The sequence below is a fragment of the Hirsutella rhossiliensis genome, assembly GCF_020360975.1.
Source record: "Hirsutella rhossiliensis strain HR02 chromosome Unknown scaffold00003, whole genome shotgun sequence".
In the NCBI taxonomy this organism is placed as follows: Eukaryota; Fungi; Ascomycota; class Sordariomycetes; order Hypocreales; family Ophiocordycipitaceae; genus Hirsutella; species Hirsutella rhossiliensis.
The window spans coordinates 2472339-2485159 of NW_025408669.1; the positions used below are offsets into that span (position 1 = coordinate 2472339).

Sequence of the window (12821 nt, forward strand, 5' to 3'; positions counted from 1 at the left end):
GCCCCCTGTTGGTGACGATGTAGTTAATCCCAGCAGAATATAGAAAGGAGCCAGTCATGGCGAGGCAAGAGGAGGACTTCGGTATGCATCGTGGTCGAAGCAAGACGATGTGTCGTGTACAAGCCAAGGTACTGTACGGAGTCCTTGTTCTGTTCTATCCAGGCCAGACCTTCACTTCAGGTACTGTAACTTACAGTTTACCCCTCCCCCTCCTTGTCGTCATCTGCCGCCCCGTGCTCCTTCAGTTATATACGTATACGGATAATAAGCTTAGGTAATGCATTCGTCTCCCTCCCACGCCAAACGTCTCTTCGACGCGCCTCTCACAATAGCCATCCACGTTTTTTCTTTCGGCCACGCGTGCATTGTCAACCGTTGAGAAGACGACAGTAATGACAAAAGGAAAAAAAAACAATCGAGAGACCGAGCAGGCAAACCATGGCACAGACGCATGCACCTCTCTCCGAAATCGCATCTGCTGCTCTCACCGCAACCTCCATGTCGGCGCTTATGCACCAGCGGCAAGCCCATCACGGAAGGTCAGCAGGTCTCCTTGGCCGTCTCGTAGCACAAGAGAGTGGCGGTGGGAGGATAGCGGGCCAACTCTCTGTTCCTGGTGCCCAATCATGGCACAAACCCGCCTCCTGTAATGTAAATATGGCGACATTATTCACACACGAATATGCTAGCTATGCTCGAGCGTCGCAGGAGGTGCCGCCTCGGGCAAACAAAAAACAAAGGAGGAAAATACACAGTCCTGAACGCCCTGTTACACCACCACGAGAGCCTCTTTGGTCATCGTCGTCATGCTCGTCATCAGCCATCGTCAACCCGGTCTCCTGCACCATGTCCGTAGCCTTTCCATCAAGGAACTAGCTTTGGAGAATAAAACACGCATCCTACCAGCGATGCGTCGTCGACTTCTGTTGCCGAAAAGATAGCCTCGGACAGCTCGTTGGGCTCAACCGACGCCCCCCTACAAAATCTCGCGCAGCTTCTGCTTCTGGGCCGCCGTCAGGCTCGAGGGAAAGTTGACCTTGTACTTGATGACAAAGTCGCCGCGCTGGCCGGGCTTCTTGGTAATGGGCATGCCGAGGCCGGGATAGCGATCCTCGCTGCCGGGCTGCGTCGGCCCGCTCTTGTCCAGGTTGATCTGCCGGCCCTCGATCGTCGTCACGGTGCGTTTCCAACCCGTCAGCGCCTCCTTGAGGTCGAGCGTCACCGGGTGCACAATGTCGTTGTCCTCGCGCTTGAAGAGCGGGTGTTCCTTCTGCGGGTCACGGTTAGCATCATCATCCTTGGTCCCAATCCAATGGTTTGTCGGCTTACCTCTTCGACGATAAAGTGCAGGTCCTGGCGTCCGCCCTCGACCTGGTCGCCGACGCCGTTGAACTTGATCTTGGAGCCCTTCTTGAGCCCCGGCTTGATGGGCACTTCGAGCACCTGGTCCGTCTGCACGCGCTTGCCCGACTCGTCAAACGTCTTGCGCTTAATCTTCATCTTCTTGGTCACCCCGTTGAAGAGCTCCTCGAGCGTCAGCGGCAGGGGCCGTTCGACAGTCGTGATCTCAGGCGTGGGCTCGCGTTTCCGGGGGTCCGGGAACCCAGACGACCGCATTCTCGTACGGCCAGCACGCGAGGCACCGTCCGGAGTGCCACCAAAGGAGGAGAAGATGCCGGCAAGGTCGTCGTCGTCATCGGCTCGCCTGCCGCCAGCGCCGCCACCCTGACGCACAAACTCGGCAAAGATGTCCTCGGGGTTGTTGAAGCTGAAGCCGCCGCCGCCGCCACCGCCGGTGCTGAAGTGGAAGGTCCGGGCGCCGCCAGCGCCAGGCATGCCGCCGCTGCCAAAGTCGAAGCCGGAAAAGCCGCCGGGCATGGCGCCACCCGCAAAGGGGTTCCCGCCGGCACCAGCGTCGTCAGGAGGGGGGGCGCCTCCGCCGCGAAGCAGCACCTCGAGGCCATACTGGTCGTAAATCTTGCGCTTCTCGGGGTCAGACAGAATCTCGTAGGCTTGGGAGCACTCCTTGAACTTTTCGGCGGCGTTGGGGTTGTCCTTGTTCTTGTCGGGGTGCCATTTCAGCGCCGCTTTTCTACACGCGGGACCGTGGTCAGCCTGCGGGCACAGTCAAGAGCCTTTGGGTGCAGATCAACATACCTGTAGCCTTTTTTGATTTCATCCTGCGAAGCGTCGGGCTTGGTGCCGAGCGTGTCGTAGAGCTTGGTTTCTTTTACCATGGTGAGCAGCTGGTCAATTACCGAGTCGCCCCCGGGAGGTCAAAAAGAAGGTACGTCTTTCTATTCTTTGGCTGGGTATTGAAAGTGCGGGGGGCAGGAAGCCGACGATGTACCAGGCCGAGAAAATAAGAGGCGCAGGGAGGGGGGGGGGGAAGAAGAGGTAAGAAGGAACGAAAAAAAAAAGAGGCAGATGAAGGAATCAAAGGCGCCGTAAAAGAAGCGTTTGTCGTTGCGCAGACGAGAGAGTCCGTGTGTGTGTGCGATGCACAAGAAGTTGCGGGAAGCAAGGAAGGGAGAAGTGACGTTTGCGAGGCGATGGATGTTATTACTGGCACACGGGCACAGGCCTGAAGAGGGCGAGTGGGGCCCCAGCCAGCTGCCCGGCCGGAGCTTGTGGAAGATTCTCCATTCCCACCTGGGTGGGCATTGAGTGTTGCCTCTTGTCATTGCCGCATCGGCCCAATCGAAGAAGACATGAGGTCGCTATTGTGCACTTTTTGCCAGGGCACCGAATCACGCCCCCGACATTCCATCACCGCCTTGCAGTACATGCTCTGGGCACGCCTCCCGACAGCGCACAACGGCTATGCCCCTTCGCCCTCGTCTGATATATGCATATTCCTCCTACTCCCAGACCGTGTCTCGAGCTGGGTACCCACGTAAGTTATTCACCAAGGTACCTAGGTAAGGTAGGTACTGAACGTAGGCCGTCTTCTGGCCATGGAACCTTCCAGAACCTTCCGCTCTAGACACTACAGAGTATTGTATTTACAGACGAATTGCTTCAAACACGCCAGAGATGCACCTCCAGGGTCAACGTCATGTTCCGTCCGCCCAGGCGCCTGGCTTCACTTACTGCTTGCATGACCCCCCTTGTCGACGCTCCTAACAAGTAATCCCCCTGCAACCGCTTCGGCCCAAGCGAATATGCATCCCCGTTTTTGCGTCCATTGGGCTCCGGTCTGCCCATCCAAATCCAAGGCCACTCATGACTCCTCTGCACCTCTATTCCTGGTAATCCGGAAGCTCCATGTCTATTCCGGGCGCCGCACCCTCGTGAGGCGCCTTGCCTTGAGGCACCGCCATGAACGACGGCGGCCGAGCTCGCTCTTGCATCTCCGGCCCTCGATCCGACTTGTCGTCTCTATCGTCCGCCGCCGCCTTGGGCGATTGACCCCCGGCAGCCACCTTATTTTCCGTGGCACCGTCCGCCTCTACCGGTTTCCTTTCGGGCAATGGCGGTCCTGGCACGTCGCTCTCCTCCGATGCTGCCGCCGTCCGGCCACTCCCAAACGCCCCCGCACGCTGGTGCTCCGACAGGTCCGTCATTTCCGTTGATGCAGCCTGCTTCGTGCCTTCAAACGGGTCATCGAAGCCGTTGCGGTCGTCGCTGCCGATGGATGCGCGGTTACTGTCCATCGAGTCCGCACTGTCTGCGCGGTGCTTTCGCTTGGATGGAGACATCACCTCCATCATCCCCACTGGCCGTCCATCTGCCGCCTCGTTGCTCTCCCTGCTCAGCTCCTGGCGGAAAGCCTTATTCTCAGCCCGCACAAAGCGTTCCAAGGATGCCGAGAGCGGTGCTCGCGGAGTGTTCAATGCCTCGTCGGTGGCATAGACGAGTAGCGGGTTCTTGGTCTCCTGCCAGATCTCGCGCAGAACCCGCTCCAATTCGATTTTCTGCTTGCCGTTAGCTGCGCGACCCATGTTCAATACTGGCCTTGCCCACGCACCTCTGCCTTGACCGGCTGCTCCTCCTTGGGTGCGTATGCCAGCCTCCACCACTGGTCGTGTGGCTTCGGCCGACTCTCCATCTCCATCAGCTCTGGTTCTGAGCGCTGCCGCAGGTAAACAATGTCGGTCGGGGTCGCGATGCCGGAGAGGAGGAATTTTTTGCATGTCATGGGTTGTGGCCGGCCGGGCTTGTCGGGCACCGTGAGCAGTCTGCCGAGGAAGCGTTGTCTGGCCCTGATCTGCTCCAGATCTTGATTGAGCGCTGCTGCCAGTCAGTACATCGAGGTTCAGGGCGACAGTCAAGACTGCGCTTACCTTTCAGCTTCTCTTCAATATCAGCCAGTGCCCGTTCTGCCATCTGCAGGACATCTTCCACGGCCTGATGGTGCTGCTTTTCCTCGTCGTCCATCTGACAGGGCGCTGTTCGATAGTCCGGGTATTTGTCTGTGTCGAAGCCCGATTCTTCCATTCCCCGGAACCGTCCCCGGCCTGCTAAGTACTCGCGGTAGGTCTTCCACTGGCCGATGACCTTTAGGATCATCCCTCTCTTATCAAATGATTGATGGTTCCAGTCGTTGCGCCACTCGTAGAGCTCCTGTTCGCCCTGTGCGATGCGTTGGATGGCCTGTTTCGTCTCGCACCACCCTTTTTGTATTCGCCGCGCCTCGTCTTTCCGGGTCAACAGGTACTTTTCGGGATACAGTTCCTCGGGAATGTCGATGGCATCTTCCGGGCCGTCTCCCGAGATTTTGATGACCATGACGTCGCCCATGTCCTTGAACATGGCCATTTTGGAGCCCTCATGCATCTCGCTCCAAGACAGCACATCGCTCCACATGATGTGATCCAGAGACTCGTACAGCGTCTTGATGTTAGCATAATCTGTCCGGACGTGTTCCACTTCCAACAGGCCGAACCGGGCCTCCTCCTCGCCCTCGTCGTCGCCCAACACATGGGTAAGGGTGGCCACTTGGGTCAGGGGCATCATCAGCTCGCCTCGGCGCTGGACAAGATGCTCGAAGAGGCGCTTTTCGGGGCCCACGGAGGAAAACGGTATCAGATCGGTCAGCACGCTTACAGCGCCGTAACTGCGCTCGGTCGAGTCGAGGAATGCCATGAGCCTATGGATTTCCTCTTCGCTGGACGGCGCTGCTCCGTGCCGCTCACCCCACGCTATTGCGCCGGACTGCAGTCGGTTGAGGACGTGCGGTGGTAGAATCTCCTGGCCCTTCCACCACTCGCTGTTGAAGCCATACGATTCTGCAGGTTTGCCAGTCCCGAGCAAGATGTTTCGAGAGAGGGGGATTCCGTGAAGGATGGTCAGGAGCCCCCCGAGGCAGTGCTCGCCGGCTGAGCTGAGCCCCGAAACCAGAAAGGCCGGTGCCCCAGGGGCTCTCTTCCTCGTCTCCGGTGCGGGGGCAGTGGCGATTTTGGACTCGGATGGCACCACTGCCCAGCTGTCCTGATCATAGTCACTGCGATTCGCAGGGCCAAAGGACGGCACCGAAGTCGCCGAGTCTAACACGCCGGATTCCTGTTGTGGCAGAGGGATGCCTGCCTCCTGAGCTGATTCTCGCAAAGCTCGTTGCATGTCTTGGTCTTCTCGAGACTGGGTATTTGAGGCGCCTGTAGCACGCGCCATTAGTTCCGCGTCGCCACCACGGCAGGGCGCAAGGCATTACCAGATACGTCTGCCCCAGCGGTCCAGTCCACCATTCTGCCCAGGGGGGACCGGTTGTTGGATCTTGATGGAGGTCTTGAAGGAGCGCCCGGTCCGCAACCTTCTGGGGGAGGTGTGACGCCCTGGATGACGTCGTTTGGCCCCATCGACTCGATATGGAACGCTGCGCCAGTTAGCTGCATGCCCTGGGTTGTGGAGGCGTGGAGGCGTGCAGAGCTCACATATTCCTGTGTGATTGTCGGAGCCGTCCCTGTCGGCGGAGAACATGCTGTCGTTCCAGGCCCGCGTAAACTTTTGCCGGAACTGCCTCGCGGTTAGCCTGTCTCGCGCCACAGCACAGCCAGCGTGGATCTTACGCTCGCGGGGTTATCAAAGTACTGCATGACGACCGACTCGACGTTGCCGCTATTGTCCTAGGAGGCGGAGGCGTCAGTCAAGCGCCGCACGATAGGCAGGGCAGAAGCACCTTGAGGGCCTGGATGACCAGGGAGCGATCGTCGTGGGGGTCGAGGCTCGCAAAGTCGATGACCTGCGATATTTGGTCCTCCGAGGGCTCCTTGGAGGCCATTCTGACTGCAGTTCAGCTCCCGTGCCAAGCATGCATCGGCGTTGCGGCCTTTGCTGCGGATTGTGTTGTCGCGGAGGTCCGGGGCGGCGCGAGCTCGATCGTGGCGCCTGGCGAGTCGAGGCGGAGAGGCAACGGATGTATGCGCTCGACGGGGTCGCGGGGACCGAAAACGATGGCCCGGGGTAAGACTATTCCGTAGCAAAGCAGTTCCAAAAAAGGGGACAAGGATGAAGCCGAATACTGCAGCTCCAAAGACAGGCGCAAACGCTTGCTGGGGCCGGGAATTGCAAGGATGCAAACAGAGGTTTAGGAGCGAGAGAGCACGGGGTCGGTCGGACGAGACGAGATGCAATGCATGGCACAGTATCGAGTACCTGCCCACGTACCGGTCCTTGGCGTACTGCAGTAGTAAGCGGGTCACTTGATAAGATAACAGAGCCCATGGCCGTGACGTAGGGCCCTTTCCACTGTGGAAGTCGCGTACAGAGTTTGCTCTAGACTGCACGAGCAATAAAGACGTGTCATGAACTTGGTCGTTCTCGACTTCTTTGATGCTTTTTCCAACAATCCTGCCCCCTGATCCTCATGCCGAGCGGCGCGCTCTCCCGTCTTGACTCGACAGCCGAGGCGGAGCCCAAGGCCAGCCGCACGGCCTGCTGAGACATGGCACATGAGCGTCATCGGCCTGAGGAATCGGCGCAGCCTTTCAAATGTGCGAGTGTACATCAGCTCCCTCCATTCCGGGCCCCTCCTATCGGATTGACGCCAAGGGAGACATATCGAGAACCACGACGAATATCAGTCACGAGGCCAGGCTTCTATTCCGCAGTTTCATTGTCAATGGCTTCCAAGAAATAAAAAGCACAACAGGACGCCCGAAGCCTCGTCTCTTGCGCCTCGGCAACCGCGGGCAAAGCCACGTCGCCGGTACAGCCATAAAAAGTCACGCTATGCAGTATCGCGCAGATGCAATGGGCCAACCCACACAGGGCTGGTGGTGAACAAGGCGGTAACGAATGCCGTCTCGATCCGTGTCGCGCCCTCGGCAGCCTCCTTCACACCAGGTCGTCCTCGTCCTCATCCTCGAAATCGCCCATGTCCTGATCACTTTCGCTGCTGCCAAAGTGTTCCTCGTCATCGGTCACGTTCCAAAAGTCGGGGTCATCGTCCACCTGCTTCTGGGGTACCGGGGCCAGCTGCGCCGGCGTGGGCATGGAGACGCCGTCGGGCACATCTTTTTGGGACTGGGCCACGATCGCCCTAGCCAGAGTATCGTATTCCTCACGATCGTCACGATAGAGAACACTCGCGTCGACGTTGGCGGCCGAATTGATCTCGGGGTCGTCCATCAAGAGGAGAACGGATCGCAGGACCGACTCGACGCCGTGGAGGACGTTCCAGCGCTCGCTCGCAAGCTCGCCCGACTGCTCGTCGTCTCCGGGTCGGTGGAGGATGGAGATGCACAGGTTTCCGTCCGTGTAGACATTGGGGTGACAGATGTTCCTTGTGAGAAAACGGAAAGAGGGCGGTTGATAAGGGTAGTCGCTCGGGAACTTCATTTCAGCCTGGTGGAAACGAGTCTGGTCAGTATGGCGGCGAGGGTCGAGGGGACTGGGTACTGACTTTTAGAAAGGCGCCGTGCCAAACGCTGTCGGGGTTGACGACCCAAAGGCCCAGCTTCCAGCGTAGCAGGTTGGTCTCATCTGTCTAGAAGAGGGCCAGTTAGGACGGGAGACGTGGGTTGAGGAGCTGATGCGCCGACGGCTCGCATACCTCAATATGGACCCATTTCTCCTTGTGGAGGGGTATCAGCTCCTGCATCAGCCGTTTCTGCGCCATGGAGACGTGGTGGGCCGAGGGAGCCGACGAGAGACTGCGTGGTTGGAGGAGCGGGTGGAGGTGGGGAGTGAAGGTGCCCAAGGGTCTCGAGGGACGGGAGATGGATTTAAAGAGTCGGGGACAGCGAAGAGAGGCGGCCAAAGTCGGGATTATAATCCAGCGAGACAAGGCGCCAAGCGTGAAAGAGAGAAGCGGAGGCTTTTTGGGCGAGAAAGCCAACAAGATCGGGCGACAGAGTGCCGCAGGCGTCCAAGAGGGTAGAGCGAGGCCCTTTGAGGGGGTTGAAGCGGAAAGGACGGGGAAGAGGCGAGGCGGCACGAAGGCGGAGGGACGAGAGGGACGAGGGTGCCTACCGGGGTGAAGCCCAAGGGTGTTGGTGGAGGAAGAGGAGCAGGGAGGAGAGGGAGGACGACGGGCAGGTGGAGGGACGGCCCAGGAACCAGGCGCCGGTTTGGGAACGGACGTTTGTGGCTTGGGTGCCTGACTCGGCGTGTCAGCCACAAAGGCACTGTGCGGTGGTCGCACACCTTGATTGCTTGCCAAGACGTCTCTTTATGAGGCGCAATTCACAATTTGGAACATGTCAGGCTCACGATTGCGATGCTGACCTGCTTGCCCACGTCTTTGGTCAGTCCATCAGGCGCTCCATTGGGATATGGCCCGTTGACGGGGCCGAGAGTGCTCATGTGGCTGATGTCCAGGTGGCTTGCTTGCAAGTCCAAGGTATGTACGTACCGCCGCGTGTGGATACATGCACCGCCATGCCCCACGTCCCCGAGCTGCCGGGGCCCGCTGTGGCGCCGGTCCATCAGCATGTGGCGCAAACAGCCTGGCAGACTTTCTCTAACTATATCTGTAGAGTCAAAAATGTCTTCCTTGACTGATTTGCTGCCACTGCTTGCGGCATGGCATTCATTCCAGGTCCACGGTCTCGTCTTCCCCACGGCGCTGGGCTCAACACCACACAAAACGCCACGTCTGCCATCGTGGCTCTCAATGCTTGCTTCACCGGCAGTCAAATGCGCCTTCCCAGTTACATTTCCACCGCCGTTGAACCGAGACCGTGGTCGATTGCCGCAGCATCAAGTGTCTCCGATCCCGCGGGCCGACGCCGGAGTCGCTGCGGAGGCCAAAGCTTACCCACAAAGTCCTTCATGGGCGGATGACAGACCTCTTGATGGACTCGAGGGACCTGCCTTTCGTCTCCGACATGTATGGCCGGAGAACCAACTTTACGTTGCCTGCGAAGGAATGGCAGGCTGGCGAGTAGGCTTGCATCTGAGAACAGCTCCGCCGGAGCTCACGTCGAGCTGCGCCACGTTCAGAGCCATGAGTCAAGAAATGCTGGAAAACGAAGCAACGGCGATGTTATGACTGCATTGGCTGCCGGCTGTCGTGTCCCCTGCGCATGACCCGCTCCACCAGCTCGACGACGCGGTTGGGGTTGTTGGGGTTGTTACTAAACATGGTGGTGTGTGACTTGCGTGGGCGTTGGCTCCTGCGTTGGAGGAAATGGCGGTTGCTTGTAGCAGGGCTGAAAGTTGAGTGCGGACAGTCTACGGATCAACAAGACTTTTCTCGGTGACGTTGCGTGAGTTTACCTATCCGTCTATATATAGGCTCAACATATTGTTGCAAGCTTGGACGGTTTAACTATACCAGCATGTCGAGAGGGTAGATCGCTCATCATCTTCATCCTACAGAGTTGGAAAGTATATCAAATAAAGACTAATGTTTTCCATTGACAAATTAATATCAAGAGGTGAAATCAACAAGCTACGTAGACATACTGACAACCAACACTCCAGCCAAGTACCGCCTTACACTTGTCGATCCCAGCAAACAGTTGCTCATCTTAACAGGCTCGTCATGAAACAGCCTAGCTACACTCCATCGGATAAAATGGGTCGGTACGCTGCAAGATTCGGGGGTTACTGGACAGAGATGACGCCGTTGACGCTCTTGACGCTCGTGTTCGCCCGAGGACCCAAGTCGACGAGAAGAGCGAGTTGGAAAACTGGGATATAAAGGAAACACTTGAGCGTGTATAAAGGGTCTGCCATCAAATGATTGGAGTGGTGTTACGAGCCTAGTCGTATGCCGTATGTTAAGCTGAGCTTTAGTTGAATCAGTCGAAGTAATCTAGAGCTTCCCATTAACAAGCCTGACGGGGAACTCTCATTGTAATATCTACTCCCTCCATCCTGAGGTGTATCTAGATCATATATAGGCGGATGGCCAGGCAAAGAATAATCCCTCGACAAGCGGGAAACAATTTCGGTCGTTAACGGGCGTTAGTAGTCACTAATGTAGAATAAGGCTCGAAATGGCGGTCCGGGGGGGGGGGAGACAACGAAGACGGACGCAGCCATGAGCATGCGCAGTATCAAAGAAGCGCAAAATCTCCGGCTTATTCTACTGCAGCTTCGACAGTCAGATAGAGAGTATATACTTAACTTTGGATTGACAATTCGAAACGAAAGACAGGTGAGAGTAGTAAACTGGTCGATCCAAAGTTGAATAGCTGGCTTCTCTACGGCGACGGCGGACCCTGGTTCGTCTACTGCTGCCACCGAAACAGCGTCTTCTTCGAAAGCGAGCGCCGTATCGCGTACCCTGACGCCAACTAGCACTGGCCCTCTTACTGATACGTCTGCCTCTGGCTCTTCTGCTACCTCGGCTGCCACCTCCTCGCCCGCGGAAACTGAAATCAATTTTTTCAATACAGTGTCTCCCTTTTCTTCAGTAACTAGCGCAATACCGAATACTCTGACGTCGACCGGTCTTAGTTCCGCTGCTGGAGAATCAACTGCGGCTGGTTCCTCTGCTACCACGACTTACTTCAACGGTCTCTTCTGGTGCAACGACTGCTATTGGTCACTCTACCATTCCCGACTCCTCTGCTACCAGGACCGCCTCTGACTCTACAGCTGCTGCTGATTTCTCTGAAACTCTGATTCCTCTGCGACTAGCACCGGTGATCTAGGTATCGCAAAATGGACACGTGTTTCTTCAACAGGACATGAGCCGCCGGGGTCAACGACGACGCTTTCTCTAGCGACCACGCAAACCATATTGCCCCACGCTCTGCTGCCTAGGCGATGTGTAGATCAACTGTTCCTCTTCAACTTTGGCGGGAGAGCTTCAAGCATTTGTTGGCCTTGTCCTAGTCGACGATGAAACGAGGTTGAAATCAAAGACCAGACCAGGAAGCCAGGGCAAACAGACGGTCACATGACATGTCCTCGATTGCATCTACCGAGTCCTGTGTTAATATTATGTACTTGACGGCTTCGTGTTTCCTAAACCTCCATCTACCTCGGCATGTCGTCTGTTCAGAATAGGACTCTGTGAGCTTCATCACCCCATCGCCATCTTACCTCTGACAAGTTCCCATTCCCACCCGCCTGTGACTCTCGATCTGTCGAAGTCGATCACAGGGTACCTCGCTCCGTGATTCCATTCTATTGTCCTCGCCAACACAGCCAACACAGCCATGACAAGCCCACTGAAGGAGCAGATCGTTCTCAAGCAAACCTCGACCAGTAGTTACACTGTTTCGTGGCATGTCAACTGGACTGTGGGCAAGAGTAAGTGAATCAAGATTCATCCACGCCTGGCTAACTTGCTGTTTCAGCTCCGATGGGTGGCTGGGTACAAGTTGGGCCCATGAGAGCCCTGGAAAACCCGTCGTAGTGACCGACTCGGTGGCCGAGGCCATGCAGGCAACGACGTTCAACGCCGCCGTCACCACGGTTATTGAATATAAGCGAAGGCTCCCCGACGACGGACAGCGCTGGATCTTCACGCGGGCTGCCACCAAGATGCTGCAGGACGGGAGAATGGACCTCGATGTCACCATGTTCAATGAGAACATAGAGCTGCTCTGCACCGCCCATCAGCTCATTCTGGTTCTCGAAGCCCAGAGAAAATTCCACAAGGCAAAGTCGGCGCTCTAGAACAGACATCCCTGGGACATCCTTACTTGTTCATCATGCTCTTACTTGGATTCATTCCATCCGGATGCCATCATTGTGCCTTGAGCGCCACTACGAGACTGCTCTCCTGTGAGAATGGCTAGCCTTCTCATGAGGAGATGCGTGACTGGCGTCCGCGGTGCACCCCTCACGCCACCCGTACTGGCGGCAAGTTGTCCAGTGTCAGCTGGGAGCTTCGCTGGGTAACGCCAAACCATGCAACCGCCGTTGCAGCCAGCGCATAAGCCAACTACTTATTGGTCGCGTGCACTGCAGTTGACAGCGTAATTGTACAAGGACTGGAAACAACCTGTCGACTGAATTTATGACCGGCGAATCACGTCCCCTTAACGCCTTGAGCGCCAAGCCGGTTCTTATTATGCTTGCCTGGTTATCTCTTTAAAGACCCTCTTTGCCATCCACGTTGGTTGTTTGTCCTGCGTAATGGTGACACTAAATTAGTGCCCTCGCTAATGCAGAAGACGTGACTTAAATCTATAACCTCATAAGACCGTGCTAAAGAAAGAGCACCTTCCTTATAACGGTAAGTATGACTGCGTGAATAAGTATGGAGCTGAAAATACTAATAAAAATACATGTAGGCATATTGAGCGGGAGACATGGCAATAGGCCAGCTCGAGTGAGTATCCTACTACCCTAGAGCCCGGATGGAAGAGAGCAAAGAGGTCGGGGCATCGGGGCATAGTGAGCGTCTGTTCAATGGGAGCGTTGCTTTGAACGTTCCAGTTGACTTATATGCGGGATCTCTGCAGGCGATGTATTTT

The 12821-nt window shown here is 56.7% G+C and overlaps 4 protein-coding genes across 4 annotated transcripts; 1 reads left to right on the forward strand and 3 right to left on the reverse strand.

Moving 5' to 3' along the window:
- Nucleotides 1-976: 976 nt before the first annotated feature.
- Nucleotides 977-2237, reverse strand: HRG_03270 (dnaJ domain-containing protein; the record flags this gene model as incomplete). The annotated part of the gene is made up of 4 exons (XM_044861741.1): nucleotides 977-1270; nucleotides 1330-1618; nucleotides 1706-2092; nucleotides 2158-2237. 4 exons carry the CDS (start codon nucleotides 2235-2237, stop codon nucleotides 977-979), a joined length of 1050 nt encoding a protein of 349 aa, XP_044722767.1.
- Nucleotides 2238-3242: 1005 nt separating this feature from the next.
- Nucleotides 3243-6220, reverse strand: HRG_03271 (ubiquitin interaction domain-containing protein; the record flags this gene model as incomplete). Its single annotated transcript, XM_044861742.1, has 8 exons — nucleotides 3243-3592; nucleotides 3650-3917; nucleotides 3971-4233; nucleotides 4287-5597; nucleotides 5654-5815; nucleotides 5874-5955; nucleotides 6009-6065; nucleotides 6119-6220. 8 exons carry the CDS (start codon nucleotides 6218-6220, stop codon nucleotides 3243-3245), a joined length of 2595 nt encoding a protein of 864 aa, XP_044722768.1.
- A 1055-nt stretch (nucleotides 6221-7275) lies between these two features.
- HRG_03272 (ubiquitin-conjugating enzyme domain-containing protein) lies at nucleotides 7276-8059 on the reverse strand (the record flags this gene model as incomplete). The annotated part of the gene is made up of 3 exons (XM_044861743.1): nucleotides 7276-7785; nucleotides 7844-7927; nucleotides 7994-8059. 3 exons carry the CDS (start codon nucleotides 8057-8059, stop codon nucleotides 7276-7278), a joined length of 660 nt encoding a protein of 219 aa, XP_044722769.1.
- A 3496-nt stretch (nucleotides 8060-11555) lies between these two features.
- On the forward strand, nucleotides 11556-12018 carry HRG_03273 (thioesterase-like superfamily domain-containing protein; the record flags this gene model as incomplete). Its single annotated transcript, XM_044861744.1, has 2 exons — nucleotides 11556-11649; nucleotides 11756-12018. 2 exons carry the CDS (start codon nucleotides 11556-11558, stop codon nucleotides 12016-12018), a joined length of 357 nt encoding a protein of 118 aa, XP_044722770.1.
- Between the last annotated feature and the right edge of the window lie 803 nt (nucleotides 12019-12821).